This window comes from Vigna unguiculata, chromosome 9 (assembly GCF_004118075.2).
Source record: "Vigna unguiculata cultivar IT97K-499-35 chromosome 9, ASM411807v1, whole genome shotgun sequence".
NCBI lineage: Eukaryota > Viridiplantae > Streptophyta > Magnoliopsida > Fabales > Fabaceae > Vigna > Vigna unguiculata.
This window is the reverse complement of record NC_040287.1, coordinates 1,179,365-1,199,817: the sequence shown is the minus strand read 5'-3', so window position 1 is coordinate 1,199,817 and position 20,453 is coordinate 1,179,365. Positions and strand designations below refer to the sequence as shown.

Sequence of the window (20,453 nt, the reverse complement as noted above, 5' to 3'; positions counted from 1 at the left end):
TTTGGAAGATGAGAATGAAACTAAAATAAAAGTGAAACTAGAGTTACACGATTTCTATTTCCTTTATGGGGGATGGGAGAAATAATTAACACAGGATGAAGTAAGTCATATAATATGGAACTGCAGCAATCGAAAGAAAAAGGAAGTGAAGGTGCCAGTGAAAGTGAGCTGGACCTACTTATGGAATTCATTACAACTTCTCCAACATGGGCACACATCTACAGTAGTAATCCATACCTGGTGGATATGGAGCCAAAATGTACAACCACTCGCAGCTCCTCTTTCCAAGGAAATTATGGAGGAACCCATCATTTGCATCTTCAAATATGATCCTCTTGCTTTGCTCTTTGTAGCAACTGCAGTAACCACATCTTCATTTGCAAATTCGTCAACACCAAATCACGCCAAATACCTGAACAGATTTGCGTTATCTTTGTCTCTTTCCAAGTAGTCTCGAGAAATCAAATCCTCAATCCGCTTCTTAATTGCCTTCACATCAGGCTGTGCAAATGCAAGTTAATTAATTATTCAGCATTTTCAGAAACAAGTATATAAGCAGCGCGAATTTTGTTAGGAAAGGGGTGAAATACGAACCTTAAACATGCGACCTAACTGCTCAACACACTCCATAACTAACTGTTGGTAATTTAGAACTTTCCGACTCTTCATGATACGCACGATTGAGGCATCGATAGCATATCTTCTGTCCTTGTCGACATCCTCAATTACTTTTTTCTTCTCATCAACGGGAGGAAGAGGAATCTGCATGATGGAATTACGTGGCAATGTCAGTCTCACTCAATTCAGTAAAAAAATAGACAAATCAAGATCACTAAACACAGACAAGATTTTTAAGATAATGGTACCTTGATCCTCCTCATTTTGTCTGTAAATTTTGAATTAAATTCAAAATAATCTGTAGAAGATATTGTTTTTGTGTTTGGTTCCTTGTTAAGAATCTTGTATTTGGCACATGACAAGGAGTGGAGCAGTCTAATAACATCATCATCAGATAAATTTAACTGAGTCATTATCTCTGAGTAACTCAGTCTGTCTGAGGAATTAAATAGAAGCAATGCCGAAGCCTAATGAAAATCAGAAAACAAAACTTGGTAAGTAGAAAGAAATCCATCCAAATATCTGTAGACATACAAAAAAGAAACGATGACAGATACACTAGAACACGTAAGAAGGGTGCCAACAATTATAACCTGGTAAGTTGTTACAATCAGCTCCACAGTTTTTGGATCAAACTTCCCATTTATGTTGCAGGTTCCCAAGGAATAAATCCATGTAAGTTTTCTGTGCTTAGTTTTTGTTTGATAAAATTCCTTGAAAACTTCGACGCATCTAACCTGAAATATACAAGAGGTGTTTTAAACAAAAATGAACTCATCTAGAGTTAACTCGTATCAAATAATTGGACAATAAATTTGATTAGTTCCTATGAACAAAACCAAATACCATTTCTGCTGGAAGATTGAGGTCAAAAGATTTGTAACTAGGCCAGAAGCCAGTAGTCAGAACTGTAACTGTCAAGTCTATTCCAGGGTCGGCATTAGCATTATTGCTTAAATACTCCTCAAAGCTTGTTTGGTTCTCCTTTGCAAGTGTCAAATCTGTAACCTGGTAGAAGCCACAAGCAAATAAGTTTTCTTTACTCATTATACTTACTTAGTTGAATATAGTAGACTAGCTCCATCTACAAATACTTGAAAAGACTTACCATTCCTTCCATCTTCGAGGTAAATTGACCACCACATTGTTGCTTCAGCTTTGTTAAAATGCTTCTCTCATGGTCATCATTGGCACTCTTGTCAAACAGGAGCCTTCGAGCCAGTTTCTTCCTACAATGTAGACACTAATGTTAGCGACAGTAAACAGCCCTTAAATGAACTACCACTGTATCGTAAATCATGTCACGAAGATGCACCAAAGTGTGATGTATCATAAAATACAAACGAACTGTACAGAGTGAAAGAATTAAAACAGTCAGAACCCAAAAGGCCAAAACCAAAAAGGATACTGTCTGGCATCCATATCATTAGTTTATAGAATCAATAAGACATATTCCATAATCACTTGTCACAAAAACAACAAAATAGTCCTTGTCGTGTTGAAATATTTGAAAGAAAAGCTAATATAGAGGTATATTGTTTTAAAGTTTATATAGAGTAAAAAATTAAATTTTCAAATAGTTGCAATCCACTATCCATTAAGTTTCTTTCTTATACCTGACTACTGTCTCTATTAGTTTCCATTTTAACAAATTTTATTTAGCCTTTTAAGTTTTCTGCATAAATAACCTTCGGCTTTTCTGCTACACGGAAGAAACGAAATAGTAAAGCTTGTGGCGAACACAAAATTTGGTTCTTAAAATCAATTCAAAAGCAATAGCAAACAACTTCAGAAACATTTCCAACATAGTGATAATTTGAGTTTTCTAAGTTGTTTTACCTATAAAATTCAGCAAACAAATCTTTGTCACTAATATAGGCAAGCAACTTGACAACCTGCAAATAAAAAAATATATAATTTCAGAACCAAGGCATCATGTTTATAAAAGTATTTGAAACACCTAGACTGATGTATTGCAGACCTTTTCAAGAGTTTCTTCAATTGCTTCATCACTCAATTTTTCACTTCCTCCTTTCTTAAGAATATTGTCACAAAACGTTGCAAGCAGTTCCGCACTTGAGCTTCCAGCAACACCCTTGTTGCAAAAGATCTCAAAAGCCTCTTTAAGAGCCTATAGGATGAAAACGTGTTAGACAACATATAGATTCAATATAACAAATTCAAAGTCAGTGATCATAACCTTGTGGAAAAGAGTATGATTTTGGAAACAATCATTCACATATGCCAGGTACTTGTCATGCAGCTCAATCACCTTCCGAACAAAAACCTGAAAAGAAAGAGATCAATTTCAGCTTCATAAAAGAAAGAATAAATTACGGTAAAACTATGTAATTAGAAAACTAGGAGATTACCTGCTCTTGTAAGCCAACAATATCTTTTTTTTCTGCCTGTAGACAATTTAATTTAAAAGGTAACAGAATGGTCAGCAGCAAACTTAAATAGTCACAAAAACATACTATTGACAGCAGAAGAACTTTGCTCATAAAATGAGGACATTGAAACAACACTTTATCTGAAAAGCAACTTCAAATAATGTACAACCTACCATAAACATAAATTGAACAACAGAAATATCAACTTCACAGCATATTTGCAAAAACACAAAAAAGGGGTGAGGCCAAGAGTATTAACTACTACTTCAGAAAATACATAAAATACATATGTCAGGTAACTTCAGGAATTCAATGAGATAATGTTTAAGGTTTTCTCATGATAAGGAACACCAATTTTGTGCCTTTCCTTTCTTCTATTTTTTCCCAATCAATTGTCACAATTCACTAAAATTGTAAACCTGAACAACTGTCCCATTCAATGATTGCAAATACTGATGATGAAGTGGTCTCTAAATAAAAACAAAATACAATTTCATATTTCATATACTCATTAATTTATTACTGTTACGATTTTTATTATGATTTCTCTTGGTAAATAGAAGTTAAAGGTTTTTCTGAACAACTTGTTGAGCTCCACTGATATCTGTGTAAAACAAAGAATCTAGATGATTCTCCCAGAAAAATGGCAACTCCAGCAATAAAACAAATTCACATAGACCCTGTGTTAAGATTTAAGATTGGTCTATAAAATTCGTGTGGCTCCACTGATATCTGTGTAAAACAAAAAATCCAGATGATTCTCCAAGACAAATGGCAACTCCAGCAATAAAACAAATTCACACCCTGTGTTAAGACTTAAGATAGGTCAATAAATCATATTCGTGTGACTCCAGCTGTCTACATGGAAAATATTTTCAAACATATCTCCAGGTTTTAAACATTAATGTACTTCTGGGTATGTTACACATTACTCATCCTCCGGCAATAAAACTAACACATATCATGGCTCTACTCCAACTGTTCATGTGAAAAATATTCCTAAACATAAACATGTATTTTCACTTCTTTAGATGTAAATGAATATTCACAATAACCGACAGAAATCCCTTTACATTCTTCATCTGAAACCATGTTTCATAAATATTAGAAAAAAGCCAATTTCATGACATCATACCTGAACAGAAAGATAATCTACACCCCAAAGATAAAAATTATCCCTTCATCTTAAGTATTTACAAAATCCACTGTTGAGTATAAGAATTATTAAAACATATACCGAGACTAAGCACATCACTCTTTCCTAAATTACTGCAGGAGAGAACAACCCAGAAACTAAAGAAAAGTACCAAACAAATAATGAAAATACCTTTTTGGTACTCACTGCATCTTCAGCCAACTTCACTAAGGCCATGCCTTCAGCCGTAACATGCTGTGTTGTAAAAGGAGAGAAACATAGTGCAAACAAACCATCAAGAAAAAAAGGAGAAAAAGAACAACCCTATTTTAACCGGCACGCACAAAGGAAGAAAATAGTATATACAGGCTTGATGCCACAACCTGCTTAAATATACTGGAAACAGGATCTAAGCCTCGAGGAATCTTAGAAAAGAGCCTGAACATCCTTGACAGATCTTCAACCTAACCATTAATAAGCATGAGATTATGATAAATTTACAATAATTTTAAAAAAAGAAATTATTGAGCACCATGGGTATGTTAAGTTTAAATTAACCTTGTCATCTCTAAGTAACGCATGACATCCAGAATGCTCTTTTTCAAGGAGTTGGTTCGCATATACAGATAACAGTTCATGTTGAACTTTCTACAATAGAAAAAGGACATAAAAGTTCAGAAACTAGAAATTGGAAGCACATAAAATCATCACAATAATTAATTGAACTTTGTTTTCTTCAAGTTGACAGACATTACTCCATTCAACACTGTAGAAGACCAAGTAGCAGAAACGATAGTAAACCATACCTCTAATAACTTTGGTTCACTGCTAGAATGCAAATAATGGGCAACCCTATCTTTCTCGCGTTTTAAGCATTCCTCGGCCTGTAATGAAAGATACAATATCAAACAGAAGCCAAAAAATACAATAATGTAAATGTCCAAATTAATAAATCAGTTAATGTAATCACCACAAGGAAATAATACCTTCAGCATATAATCAGGACAAGAATCTTCAAGGATCCAGTTTGAAGCCTTCCGAGAATAATAAGCAGAAGTGTCTTTGAGCATGGCAGCTTCAAAATCAATCTCATAATGATCCATTTGCCCCATACCAATTTCAACAAATATATCTAATACATTTTTCAACAGAGCTCGGTCAATCTGCTCTCCTTCACGTTCTTGATCAATCTATGGACAAATAGGTTAGGTTAATTACTCTACATTTTTAAAAGTGAAATTTGTGTACAAAAAATAAAAGGGAAAGCATACAAGTGAAATCACTGCATCTCTGACTTTTCCGTTTAGTTCCTTGTAAACCTGGAAAAAATAAAAAACCATTAATTTGTCCTCTAATAAAACAGCATTAAAATGAAACGAAAAAATATTAAAGCTAGTGTGCAATAGCAGTATAAATTGAATATAATTATGACTTCTGACAATAATATGATTAGCTGATAGAAAAAATTGACATAACATCATCCATGGTTCAACTATATATTCTACAACATTCAAGGTATATTGAAAAATTACCAAATCACGGAAGCATGTCAACCCCACTTCATGAAGCGGTGGAAGTGACCTCCGAGCAATAAAGTAGCGGTCCAAGTAGTGAAAGAAACGAGAAAGCCACCTAACCATAATTTTATGGTTTGCCCATCTTTTTACAAGTTCTCTTAACATGAATTCATCATGCTTTTCTCTCAAAGAAGGTAATACCTAGACAAACAAGTGATATTAATTTATTAAAAGATGGGAACAAAATTAGTAATAGTAACAAACAAAACTGTAAAAATAATTGAAAACAAACTTTCAAAAGTTTTTACAGCTATAATGCACATGGAATTAAATGTCACACGAGTACTCCCCCCATTCAAAAGAAGAAGGCATGCTCTTCATGAAACATTTCAGCTATCAGAATCGATGATTTTGAAAGTATCAAGTGCCAACCAGAGATTGATATTAAGGTTTTCAAAAATGGGTATCTTTGTAAGCCGTCAGATCAATCAAACTGTTTGGAAGTTAGCTTTTTAAAGTGTGAATCGTGATCACTAGTTGAAAAAATCAATGGTTGAAATTGTATGTAATGCATGCACATGCTTTATCCAGTTTTGAGGCTGAAGGGGTCAGATGTCTCGTATTGACCAAGAATATGGAAAAAGAAAACTCCTAATTCAACATCAGCAATCCTAGCTCAAATTAGCTTTAGCAGTGAATTAGGTCCAATCTGTTTCTAATAAAATTAAAGCCTATGGCTCTGATTGAAGAAATTAAGATATGAAATGAACCTACATGAAATTGTATCAAATAAGTATAACCAATAACCCAAGGTTAGCCTATTGGTGGTGTAAGAATGTGGGGGACTAAACACTTACTACTTTTTTTCCTTGCTTTGAAGTTTAAAAAGTATGCATCGAGAGGGACTGTGAAGGAATCATTCCCCAATTTATACCTTTAATTCTACTCCAAATTGAAAATAATAAATAAAAATAGCTTTGTTATTTTGAGAACTCGTCATCTGCTGGCTCCCCAACAACTGAGATGCTTACAAATGGATGTTGAAATTCTGAAGTTATAATCCCTTACATTTGGTTTTCGTCTTATATTGATGATCCTAACACAGATGAATATCCCTTTCCATTTCATTTTATCCCATTCTCAAACATCCAGACTTAACGTAATATAAGGAAGTTTTCTTAACCAAGTAACCTTATTAAGAAATAAGAGGAAAAATTGCTTTTATCTTCTAGATTTATGTACTATCTACTTCAAATTCTAGAATCATGACGTTCTTGCTCATTTCCTTGTTCTAAATCTAATATCATTATTTGGTAGTGGACCTGACTTGAGCCTGTGCACCACAGCAGCTGATTAAAAAAAAAAAAAACTGCAGCTACCAACCACTAATTCTTCTTTAGGCTTATAAAAAAAAGAAAAACTAATTCTTCATTAGAAGATACCTCTTATTCCTTGATTGTCACGTTATGTACTTGGTTTTGTGCTTGCACAGCAAAGCATTCTTCACTTCCCAAACATTCACTCTTCATTTGCACTCAGTCAAAAGTAAAAGCTATTGCAATGTTATTTGGACACATTGGGGATTGAATGTTCCAAAACATTATTTTAGATACCGCAGATTATGTTGCCTATTTTTTACTTGTTTAGGATATCTTAAAATTAAAACTACCATACCGTTGAGGACACATTTTCCTAAAAGGAAAAGAAGACATGTCCCCAGTATAAGTAGTCCTGGAGTTTTGCATAGACCATAATCAAAACAAATTACATTGTGCCCATTAAATCAAAGCACTCTGCTAATGCTTTCCTTGACACCTCCATGTGCAAAATGAACCTATATCTATTTGTAATAGGCTTCTTTAAAAAAAAAAAACTAAAGGGGCTTCTTTTCCCCCTAGGATGCGTTTGTTGTTGGGCTTTAGGAAAAGGTCAACAACATTAGGCATGATTCTGGTTGTTTAACCAACTATGCCCTAGAATTAGCAAACCAGAAATCACTAAATAATGAACCAAAAAAAAATTCAAATACAACCATACATGCAGATAACCGTATCATATTCAAATAATTGCACTACTCACCGTTGATACGATGTACTCTTCAAACGACTCCCTGTACTTGTCATACAGTTGCTGGGAATAGTCATGAGGTGGCTTCTGAGTGCACATATTGTATATGGTCCTGCAATATAAAGAAAATTAATTTCTAAAAGAAAAATTCCAAACAACTCTAGCAAGACGAATTTACTTAGACACATAAAACACTCAGTCCAGTTTTTGAACTATCTTCTTTAAAGTAAAAAACTCCTAATGTAAAGAATCCTAACACAGATTTAAAAAACAAAATCAATTATTCTTTTCAAAACACCATCTCCCAAACTCGCACATAGGACTGAACATGAAAACAAACAAAGCATCGCAGAAATAAATACGTGTATAGCATCATATAGTCCTCCGAGCTGAACTGAGGCTCCGGCAGCCCTTCTAGAATGTTCTTCAGCTTCAGAATGCCCTTCTGCATAAAATCCCATCCTTGCTCTAGGTCAATGGTCTTGCGCTCACTCATGGACATGCCGGCAAACTAAATTCCAAGCTTCGACGCCAAAATCTACAACCAAAAAATGTTCATAAACCCTCGTGAGAAAAACAATCCCCAAACCTCAACTAAAAACAATAAATAACCATTCCAAATTCTAAAGAAACAAATTCAACTATCACAGAAGAAAATCACAGCAAAAAACAAGACGCAATTCCTCCCCCAACTTAAACCTAAACTGTTCCGAAACAGGTAAATTCCAAAATCCTCCACAGATTTCTCCAATCCTATTTCAGAAAACACCACAATCCATGTTGAACATCCAAATTCTGAAATCCGCGGATAATGAAGCGAATAAACGAAGTGGCAGCGTCGAGGGAAAAGGAGGAGAAGGAAATCAAGGAAGTGAGGTTGAGAGAAGAAAAGACGCGTTACCGTAGAAAGACGAAAAACCAAAGTGAAGCGAAACCCTAGAAACCGTGGATGAAAGAAAAGAACGAGGAATTCCAGAAGTAGCAGGAAGAGGATTTGCAAGCTGATTATGTTGTGATGGTAAAGAGAGACCGATGAAGGGGTAAAAGAGAAAACAGAAAAAAAAAATGATGAACCAAACTTTTGATTATAAGTCCAGTCCAATTCTTTTCTAGTACTCCTTTCACACCATCTTTATATATTATTTTAATGAGATTAATCCGTTATTATATACAACACTATATAACAAAATATAAGAGATTCTTTCTATTTTATTTTAGTAATATTTGAAAGTTAAAAAAAATCTATAATAATATATAAAAGAAATTTTAAATTTTATGTAAAAAAGATATATTTTGACTCTTATTTCTTTTCTTTAACTCTCATCTTTTATTATCTTTCCGACGACTTAATATAAATTATTAATTTGTTTAAAAAAATATAATGATATATTACTCTTATTAAGCCACCTCAATGATAGAGTACAAAACTAAAAATCATGATATCATTATCTTTTTATATATTTTCTTTTTTTTTATATACATATTATTTTATCTTTAGTTATATCTTACTAACTTAAACACTTTGAAGGGTACATCATATTTCAAATTACCTATATTTTTCAACCATGTCTAATATCAATATATTATCCCCCACTTATTATTGTGAATAACCATATATATTATTGATTATTTAATATTTATTTTATTAATATTTAATAAATAATATTTTTCACATTTCTATCTATATTCTAAACAAAGTAATACAAGATATAATTATAAGATTTACACTCAAAATTCATCGATCATAGGATAGCTTTGCAAAATATAAACAAACTATATCTATTAGAAAAAATATTTAAATATTCATATTTAAGAATTTTAATCTATATAATTGATAATTGATAAAAAATAGAATAAATTGCAGTTATGTTTACGTTGACTTTAATAATATATCTTTTATTTTATTACCAAGTATATCTAAACAATATTAAAATAATTTCATTAGGATAAATAATCATATTCAAAATATTATTGATTTTTATATTAGCAGATTAAGATAAAAAAATAACTGTATATAAATAGTTATTAACTGGACGTTTCGATTCTACTTTTAATAAAATACTATTTCAGATCACAATAAATTTATTTCGGATTAATAAAGCCAATTGATAGTTACAATTGATAGTTCACGTTAAAAAAAGTAAAAAATTTAAACCAGTATTAACTTAAAAATGATAATTTATTATTTTACTATAAATTTATTTAATTAGTTTTCTCGATTATTATCATAAAAAATCACCACGTAGGATTGTTTACAATCAACAAATTTATTATTGTGAATTGGCAATTATCTTTTCTGCGTGTAGTTGAGGTAAATTTCTCTATATATTAATTATTGTACGTTTTTAAAATATTAATTAATATATTACCTTAAACAATATATTACATTTTCTATTTAAATTCTTAAAAAAAATTTAAAACGAGTTTTAATATATAAACCGACTAAATTTGTTTAACTATTAGCTTAGTTGGGTCATCCAAGCTCATGCCTCAGTCTTTTAACCCTACTCTAAAATTTAGCATTCTTTGATCAAAGTTTTTTTGTTAAATTCTGACCCTTGGATTCAACTTTTTCTATTAAAGATCTAAAAGCCATAGAAAATTATATATAATTTATTTTTGGGTAAATATATACGGTATTAATTTTTTAAAATATTTTAAAATTAATTAAAAAAATTGACTTATTAGTATTTTTTTAACTTCACCTTTTATTAGTTCAAAATTATAGAAACGTATAAAAACCGAATTCTTAAAGTTTTAATATAATTTAAATTTGAGATATTTTACATAAAATCATGTCACAGAGATTTTATTTGAACCCAAAAATAAAGAAATTTAAATATTTTTATAAAAATTAGGATTAATCAGTGATTAAACTCGTTTATTTATTCCATAGATAAAATTGAAACAGAATTTTTGTTATTGGGCCTAGTCTGCACGAGATCTGTATCCGGACCAGGGAGCCAGACGTGCAAGCCCACCTTGTTAAGGGTAAGTGATCCACATAATGATCAAACTAACCCAAATAAGAGTAATTAATAAACGCACACTAAATATAAGAAGCAATTGAATGGAGATAAGACTTTTAAAATCATTTTTTAAACCTCGATAAATTAAAATCTTACGCTAAATGTTTTCATATTGATGAGTATGTAAAGAGTATGTTATGTTTAGTTTTCAATCAATTAATTGAGCTCTATTAAATAAATTAATGTTGTGAATATACAAATGAGTATTATTTGGAACACAATATTCTTACCTAACAATCTAAATATTATTTTGACAATAACCACTCTTATTAAAAACTTAAGTATTTTTTTAATTATATAGTTATTCGTGGCTAAAATCCTAAGTATTATTTGCAATGTAGCTATTTCTCATTAATCACCTAAATATTATTTGAAATGTAATCACAATTGTCTAAAATCAAGTATTATATGGAATATAGTCACTCCTAACTAAGACCAAGTAGTATTTGAAACATGGTCAATCTTATCTAAGATCGGATGTTTGGAATGTAATCGTTTTTTTTTTCCTTCTAAAACTAAGTATTGTTTGGATTACAACAACTCATCACTAAAACCAATATTGGTTGAACAATAGTTACTCCTAATTAAAATGAAAAGGTTTATAAAAAAAGTTATCCAAAAGATAAACTTCTTACTAAAAGAGAGGTTATATCTGGTTACATATACAAAAATTGGTTCACACTTTTAGAATGTTTTTGAACTCAAAGCACTTTCTTTATCACAACTACAAAAGATTGAGGATAAGATATTATGCTCATAATTGTTGCAAGACTTTCATCAAACTTCTTTGTTCATATAGATCTTTTATACATAGTGTTTGAGAATAAAATAGTCATTACAAAATCTTTTATAGCCACTTGACACAACCGACGTATTTTGCAACTTTAACATTTGTCTTTTTAAAAGAAATTATTTGTGTGAAATAACTTTTAGCACTTTCTCCAAATGATTTTGATGTTAACAAGATGTCGTGAGTCTTCTTAAAATAATGAATACATGTATAATCCTTACAAATGTAAAATAAACATTCATGAAAGTTTTACATGTACTATGGAATATTTGAAGTCTGCATTTGTCAAGCGAAATATACTTATTTTTCAAACAAAAGCATATTTGAGTAAGTATGCTTGCCATTGTCTATTCAAGCAATAACTTATCAAATGATTCTTATACATAACACTCATACCTATCAAATGAAGAACATTTTAAACAATGATTTCATCCGTCCAACCACACAACTTGTGTTTATTGGATAAGACGTGGTACTCTGTCATTGACACATAAAATTATGCTTCACAGTTATTTATTTAATCACACAGTCAAAATTAGATTATTGGTATGCTAAATTTGCATATAACACTTTTTTATTTAAAGAAAAAAAAATTGTGTATCAATTTATTCGATAATATGATATGTTTCAAAAATATTAGAGGTGTGTTTTGGAGGAAACACAAGACACCTATTATAGGTGGAAAGAGTGGTTGAGATGGATTAAACTGTCATGACTCATGGTGAATAATCAATAATAACACACAACGATCAAATTTATTATAAAATTGTTAATGACAAAATCAAAACTGCTACAATATAGTGATCAAAACAAAATTGTTGTCACAACTTTCATATGTTTAGACTAACAATTAAAACTTTGTTTTTTTTACAATACATACACTACTTTTATTTTTAATTTTTTCTTAATTCAAATAATTCGCTTTCTACTCTCTTTCTCCTAATTTTTTACCCTTTTCATCTCCACTCCAATCCAAATAAACCCTATAAGTTCAAAACATATAAAAAACATGATCTTTAACATCCCACATTTTGATGTTTTAATTTTTTTAAGGATATAAATGTACATATTTTGATTCCTTGTGAATAAAATATTTTTTAAAAGGCTACACAACTTGTCGGTTTAAAGGTAGAACAATTGAAACTCTTTCTCACAACATATATTCTCAATTGTAAAAGTAAAATTTACTCCAAGTGCTCCACTTACTATACAAGTTGTTTTTGCTATAACAATACAATACCACTCCGAAATAACAAATAAGTGCATCCTCCAAGATTGATAAACAATATTAATTAAACATGTCTACTTTAAATCTTGAAAAAAAAAATGTAAGAGTATTATTTTAAGAAATTGCAGGAGGGTGGATGTAATTTTCGCACACATAAATCATCCACTTTTTATTTATAAAAAAAGTGTTAAACTTTATTTTTTTTTTGTTTTTATAAGGTTTAATTAAATTTTACTAGGACCATAAAAAACCAATGCATGTATTTAAAGATGACTTAGAAGTGGATTTGAAAGAGATGACTAAATAGGAGAACTTTTAGACAGCTTGAGTTTGTTTACGATTTTACATTGCGAATTAGGAATATTAGTTGAATTAGTACAATTACATAACAGCTATTAAAAATGATTGAATTAGTGACTAATTATTAAACCATGACAATACTTTATTCTCATATAGACTCACTAATTTCATTTTTATATGAAAATTACTTATAAATTTTATTTTTTTCTACCAGTGAAAAAACAAATAAATTTACTTTTCAAAGTATATAAATATTTCAACCTCATATATGTTTGTTATTTACCGAAAGTTAACCAGAACAAAATGTAGTTTACTTTCATTCCCAAGCTACATAAAATACACTACAACACTAAAAAGAAAAGTTACTTATAGCAGTGGGTTTTTGTTGTCATCATTGGAACGCAAATTGTAAGAGAAAAAATATAAAGAGTTTGATAAAAATGAGTCATATATTGCTAAGAGTTTATATAAGGCCTTGTAACATCTAATGCTAAGAGTCGAATCCCACGCGATATATAAATAAATAAGAATGTATAAAATTTATTGACTCAAAGAAAATGTTTAAAGTATCTTTATTTATTTGCTTGTTTGATTATTTAGAAAAAAAAATATTTTAAATTATATTATTTTACATATCTAATCTGTAGAATCTGGTTAGGATATACTTTAATTATGACAATAATATTATGATAAAGAGTGGATTTTAAATCTAATTTAATCATGCAAAAATGATTTGTAAAGTGAGGTTTGTACCCACTTATATATTATAAAATTATCTTATCTTTAGTCAATAATTTTAGGGTTAAATATTAACTTTCAGTGAATTCTGGACTTAGTCCATTTCGAAATTTTGGACCAATTTAGTCTTTCAACTATCGAAATACGTGAATTTAGTACTTTTAATCAAATTTTGTTAAGTTTATTTAACATTTCAAGCAAGTCTCATAATAGTATTTGACTTAACATTAAAGCAAAAATGTGTCAAACAATATAAACAACTCAAATACAATCCTGAAAAGCATACGAAACATCAAATAAACTTAACAAAATTTGATTAAAAGACTAAATCCACGTATTTCAAAGAATGAAAAACTAAATTTGTTTAAAGTTTTGAAATAGACTAATTTCAAAATTTAGTGAAAATTAAGAGACAAAAACATATTTATCTCATAATTTTAACATGTAACAACTCTGGAACTTGATCAATTTCACAAACCACTCCTATATTATGTTTTTGTTTTTCATAATTTTTCTTAATAAAGTGACGATTCCTTTTACTTTATTTATGATTTATGTTGGTCATTCGGTCTCATTTGGTTTCGGTTGTGACAACATGGCATGATTCCAACATTAACTATTATTAATTTTTACATTTTAACCTAGTTATTGACACACTTAACCTAATTAACCTAGTCACATTGACACACGTTAGTCCAAGCCACAAGATACTAAATATGTTGCATACTTTCTAAGGCAGCCAATTGTGTGGTAGACACTTGGTGAGTTATGATTGGCCATGGCAAAAGGGTACCTTGGTTCTTGCCATATAGGGAAGAGTAAGTACACTGTAAATTCATGTTTGCTTCTTTTAATTGGATCCCTCTTACTCCTTCATCCAAAATAATAATATTTATATATTATATGCTCTTCATAGCTTCCCATTATAAAACTTTCAACCTACAATATATTATATTATAAATATATATAATTAAACATAATAAACTTCATACTATTATTCTTTCCCTTTATGTTTATGAGGAGATGGTTTTCAGTTATGTTAACATACCACATAATTTTAACAAATAGAATAGTAATCAAGTGGGGGTAGAATTCGTGGCCCCAACTTTAAGAATTATGAGTTAATGAAACCCTAACCTTAGTCTAAAGTAAATTAAACACGCATGAATGTACTAATTAATATATTCGCTATGTGAGGAAACCCTAAAAAGTAACTTCGGCGACGACAATGCTGACTTGTACTATAAAGATTAGCACAAAATAATCAACCACAAAGGTAAAATCAAACACAAAACATGATTATACATAACATAACTCACAAATGTTTGAAAATTCATGGAAATTAATCAGCCAAAACTGAAAAAGTTAGCCAGTTCTGAGACTCTGAACTCAGATCAAACAGGTGCTTATTGCTTCAAAGATGAATATTCCTATTCTTGAATCAAGGGAGAATGCTTAGTTTGGTGTTGGTGTTTGATTTGCAGGGAGAAGTTAACTTCAAAAACTGTAATTTCTCAACTTGCAAGAAACCACATAGACCTGAAGTATGTATATATGAAAGACAAGAAAAAAAAGTCTGTGTTTAAGGCACAATGAAATCAAGTATTATAAGACAACAAAGTTATTACATATTTCATATCAGGAAAACCTTAATTTGGATTCTTGATAGATTTTTTTTACTGTTCTTCTGTTCTTATTGATTTTGTTGTTTTAAAATACATAGAAAAGACTTTTAAAACATCATCGTGGGTATATTTTTAATGTTCGACAGAAGAACAACACAGAAAAATTCCATGGACTCTAATCTGTTACTGCTTCACTGTGTAAGCATAATTTCTGTATGCAGTTTGCAGAGTTGATCATTGTCTTTGATGATGATTATGGTGTAGCTGAAGGTTTCTATATCTATGCAAGTACCTTGTGATTGGTGCAGCATAGTCATCAAATCCTAGCGTAGCCAATGCCCAGCAAATGTCATCACCATTCACTGTCTTTCTCCTCTCCTTTCTGCACTTCTCCGAAGCTTCACTTGTCACAAAGCTTATGAACTCCGACACACATTCTTGCATTGTCTCTTTTGCTTCCTTCGAGATCTTCGCATTCTGCGGCAAAATCTGCTTCATCAGCCGACCAACATTGGCTATTGGCAGCAACTGGTCTTGTTCCTTCATGCTGCACTTGTCATGTTCCTTCGAGGAACTGCCTCCAAAGCTATCTTCCATTTTTTTTTCTTTCTTTTTTGATTTCTCGATGCCCCAGAAACTGTTTTCACTGTAACACACCACTCAGAATCAAGGACCAGATCGAATATATATAGACGAATACGCATACATGTGTTAGGCACACACACATGAAAGTTAAAGTTGTGATCTGTGTCTTGTTATTATTTGTTTATTCAGACATGTATCATGTGAAACTGTGATGCTTTTAGGAATGAAAGAGAGATGTTCCTGTTCAACTGTTTGATAAAATTCACTTCATGCATATCGAGAATTTTTTTTTATGTTTAATTATGAATAGAATAAGTGAAAAAGACTAGAAAAAAAATAAAAAAAAGGACCCTTAATCCTGATCTTCTAAGTTTTATTTATATTCGTATCTGTTCTTAAAAAATAAAGTACTTGTATATATCCTCAAAACAAACAATTTAATGGATTTTATGGGGTCAAACTTATTTATGTTCTTGGGTTAAATATTGATTTGTAAAAGAAATACCATAAAGTCCATTTACTAAATGATATTGCCATTTATGAGATAACTCTGTAAACTTTTTTCATAAAAACTTACATTTTACTAATTTAATGAATATGTATTAATGTGAAAATATCACACGGCTAATTAATTAATGGTTAAATATATCTTTAGTACTAAACTTTTATGTAAAATTAAAATTTGTTCAAACTTTGATATATTTGTGTTTCGGTACACTCAATAAGTTTCACAACGTTTATGAGTCGAGGTCAAACGAAGTTTAAATACTCCCTTCACCTTTCGATGCACCTTTTAAGGACAAAACCGTAACGAAGCTAAAACGCTCCAAAACGGACAATACCTCAAAAACATGGTAATTGTTCCTAACGTGGTGGTTCTAAAACTTAAAAAATGAGTAGATAAAGTCTTTATAACCTAATAACTATGAAACATATACAATGACATTTGAGATTAATAGTCAAATTATTTACATTATTTGACATATTATCGTGTTGTATATAAACCATTAATTAAAAGTGAAGTTTATTTAATATTAGCAAATGGTAACCGTATGAGTAAGTTAATGGGGGGTTGAGATGGTGCTGCTCTGAACCAATTGAGGCATTTTCCATTTTAATTGGAAAGTAAATGTACACAAAGTCCAAGCCAAGAATCTTTGATTTGATTGGTTTGCAAGTACTGTTAGTGATGGTTTTGGGAGTGTTTGAAACAGTGAAAAGATGAATAAGAATTAAGAATTAGGCCTTGCAAGGGCCAAGATACAAGACAATTTGATGAGTAGTGTTGGCATGAAAGATAAACAATTATAAAGGATCAATTCCACCCAACTCAATCACCAATCACCACACACTAACGTGGTTTAATAAATGATTAGGAGTTTTTAGTGTGAGGCTTTTATTATTGCCCTTTCTCTATAAAGTTGATTCAATCTAACTCAATTCTGAAAAGAAAAAATTGAAAAATATTTATTTTCATAGAATAAGGTACACAGGTTATTTTACTATATTTTGTTTTATATGTTTTGATGGAGTTTACGTCACTCCATGCGTAAGAAATTTAGAATTTAAATAAGTGTCCGAGGTTATAATAATGATATACATTGTTAAAAGAAAATAAAAGTTTAATTAATTGTTTTAACATTTAACCAAAACTAATATATTTTGTGTAGATTATAATTAAATATCATTATATTGATTTCATAGTAATAGTAATAATTACTTTTTGATAAACTAATGATACATTGTTAACTTGTAATTTGATATGGGTGGGTAGTTCAACACAAGTTTGACAATAAGTTATACAACAATTTTAATTAACTATGTTAAAATAGGTTTGAGTTCGTCTTAATAAATTTATATCTATTTCAATCTTATAAAAGTTGATTTATAAAATAAAATTTAGGGTTAAGTATGTTTTTAGTTCTTGAAATTTCATCTAAAATTAGAATTCGTTCATGTCTGAAACTTCAATACATTTTGGTTCCTAAACTTTAAAAAGAATGAGTATAGTCATTTTTAACCCGTTAATTTTTTTTCAATGTGTTTGAACACGTTTCATGTTAATATTGAAATTGTTTACACCGTTTGACACATTTCCGATTCAGTATCTGCTGGAAAATGCGTTTGACACCTCAAAAAAAGTTAACGAAATTGGGTTAAAAAGACTATATTCATTGATTTTTAAAGTTTATGGATCAAAATTTATCAAGGTTTTGACCCTGGATGGATTGCAATTTTGGGTTAAAGTTCAAGGACTAAAAACATTCTTAAACCTAAAATTCATTATTCACTCATACAGTATAATTGATGACTTGTGCTAATTGATCTCTTTTTTTTTATTAAAAATAATACAATTATTATTATACTTAGATGTTGAGAAATTAGAGAGGATTATTCTGATATCCAGTTTAGGAAAGGATATTAACATCACTCTAAAAAAATATGATAAGGTCAATAATAAGTCATCGATTAATTGTCACAAGTTATTCATTCTAAAAAGATCAAAATTTAATTCTTATAACTCAGAACTCCTGTAGGTAGGTTCTCATAAAGAAAAATCTATTTTTTTGTCAAATTCATAGAAATTACTTAGTAAATTTCACATATTTCAACAAATTTTAACTTACAACTTTGATACTACCATTTTAAACATAAAAAAAAAAACTTTAAAAGTCTGTTCTTTTATCAAACTAATAATCCATTTAAGTTTCCATAAGTAAATTTAACAAAATAAAATCTTTATAATATTGTAAAAAACGTTGTTACATTGTTTTGTAGTAATCCTAAATAAGAACCTTTATAGTAAGCCTCAACATGTCCTCTTAGTGTTGTGCATCTTCCTTAACATCTTCATTAACATTTACTCCCGTATAAAGATAAAGTCATCGCATTAAGGGTGAGCTAACAAAAGAAAGACAAACATCATAATCACAAACATACGTCAATAATAAAATAAAATCACTCACCCGACCATACATAATAACAATGCCTTTAGACATCATGCAATCTACTAGTTGTATCAACCTACCACTCACGAAATTACTATTTTACACAATAAATCATATCATCATCAACAATCCAAATCACACAATCCACCGGTGAACTCAACATTAGGAACAATTTTCATATAACTTTGTAACCCTTACATGCAGCTTACTAGTAACTACTTATCATTAGAACAATCATCCTTCCCTGCTCCTCACAAGCATTACGGACAAGGTTTCACTTTCCCTTCTTCCCAAGAGCTTTATGTGTGAAGTCCTCCCTTTCTGCATCTCAAGTCTTACGGATAAGATTCACTTTCCCTACTCCTCTAAAGCCTTACGAGAAAAGTAAACAGGTGTTATTTCCTCAACAAAGTCCACCATCATTATTACTATGCAGAGTTACCGTTCTCACTGTTCTCCTAAAGAGACTTCCAAACGAAGTCAACACTCAATCTCACTACTAGAAACTATCAGAGTGCCTCACCTTTTGTTGAGTCACCACACACATTCACAATTCCAAACAAAGATATATAACTTTATAACGTAACCAACAATACACTACTATTTTAACAATAAACAAATTTCCAACTTTTCAACAATATTTATTGAATGTAATAATATAAATTCGATTATCAAGTAACACATAAACCCATAAATAAAGCAACCACGAGATTAACGTCAATTAACTAAAATAATATTATTTAATTTATTATACATAATCTAACTAAAGAAAAAAACATGAATACTTTTTTATTACAAAACAAAAGTAAAATAAAAGTGATCAGGTGACTTAGTAGTTAGATTAAAGGAAATAGAGAAAAAAATCATGGGTTATATGAATCAATATTTTCTATATTTAATTAAAAGATAAAAATTATAAAAAAAACTTAAAGAAGACCCCTTAAATATTATATATATATATATATATATATATATATATTTAAAACTTATTTAATGGTTGTAGTCATATATAATGAATAAATGTTATACCCAAATGAAAAGTTTAATAATTAAAAAAAGAATTAAATTATTATATTATTATGCTGTAACATATGTTAAAATATTTGTATATTTAGAGTTTTTGATAATAAAAATTATATAATAAAAATTAGATAGGTGTATAATTATGGATCTAAAGAATTATTTTAGGTAATGTTTAGATAGATGAATATGTGTTGAAATAAAAATTAAATATCAATGAAATGTAATAGTTGTCATAAGGATAAAAATTAGTACAATTGTTATAATGAATAATTGAATCATTAAAACAAATACAAATCGTAAAATAATTCCAAGAAAACGCCTAATCAATTACAAGAAAATGTCTTAAAAACATATATGTTTATCACTTGTTAATTAAATTCAATCATAATTATAATCATATAACTATTGTTTGAAACACTCTCAAACCAAGTTATAACAAAATTACTAAATAATATAA

The 20,453-nt window shown here is 29.8% G+C and overlaps 2 protein-coding genes across 2 annotated transcripts; both read right to left on the bottom strand.

Moving 5' to 3' along the window:
• LOC114163306 (cullin-1-like) lies at nt 1-8,845 on the bottom strand. Its single transcript, XM_028047531.1, has 20 exons — nt 8,632-8,845; nt 8,093-8,268; nt 7,743-7,842; nt 5,679-5,864; nt 5,418-5,465; nt 5,133-5,336; nt 4,953-5,030; nt 4,705-4,794; nt 4,530-4,610; nt 4,339-4,401; nt 2,991-3,026; nt 2,819-2,905; nt 2,600-2,749; nt 2,458-2,513; nt 1,727-1,847; nt 1,465-1,626; nt 1,212-1,355; nt 867-1,085; nt 595-762; nt 1-501 (listed from the first exon to the last, which is right to left on the bottom strand). The coding sequence occupies exons 2-20, from the start codon at nt 8,230-8,232 to the stop codon at nt 400-402; spliced, it is 2,235 nt and encodes a 744-aa protein (XP_027903332.1). The 5' UTR covers nt 8,233-8,268; nt 8,632-8,845; the 3' UTR covers nt 1-399.
• Nucleotides 8,846-15,157: 6,312 nt separating this feature from the next.
• LOC114164543 (nuclear transcription factor Y subunit B-5-like) lies at nt 15,158-16,094 on the bottom strand. The gene is made up of 2 exons (XM_028049254.1): nt 15,733-16,094; nt 15,158-15,354 (listed from the first exon to the last, which is right to left on the bottom strand). Exons 1-2 carry the CDS (start codon nt 16,035-16,037, stop codon nt 15,330-15,332), a joined length of 330 nt encoding a protein of 109 aa, XP_027905055.1. The 5' UTR covers nt 16,038-16,094; the 3' UTR covers nt 15,158-15,329.
• Nucleotides 16,095-20,453: the final 4,359 nt, after the last annotated feature.

What these genes read in the sequence shown, in the direction of transcription:
- LOC114164543 (XM_028049254.1), bottom strand. Translation starts at nt 16,037, where the DNA reads ATGGAAGATAGCTTTGGAGGCAGTTCCTCGAAGGAACATGACAAGTGC. An exon ending in TATGCTGCACCAATCACAAG is followed by an intron (nt 15,355 to 15,732) that starts GTACTTGCATAG and finishes TACATACTTCAG; the next exon opens with GTCTATGTGGTTTCTTGCAA.
- LOC114163306 (XM_028047531.1), bottom strand. Translation starts at nt 8,232, where the DNA reads ATGTCCATGAGTGAGCGCAAGACCATTGACCTAGAGCAAGGATGGGAT. An exon ending in GACTATATGATGCTATACAC is followed by an intron (nt 7,843 to 8,092) that starts GTATTTATTTCT and finishes TTTATATTGCAG; the next exon opens with GACCATATACAATATGTGCA. An exon ending in GTGAACCAAAGTTATTAGAG is followed by an intron (nt 4,795 to 4,952) that starts GTATGGTTTACT and finishes TTTCTATTGTAG; the next exon opens with AAAGTTCAACATGAACTGTT.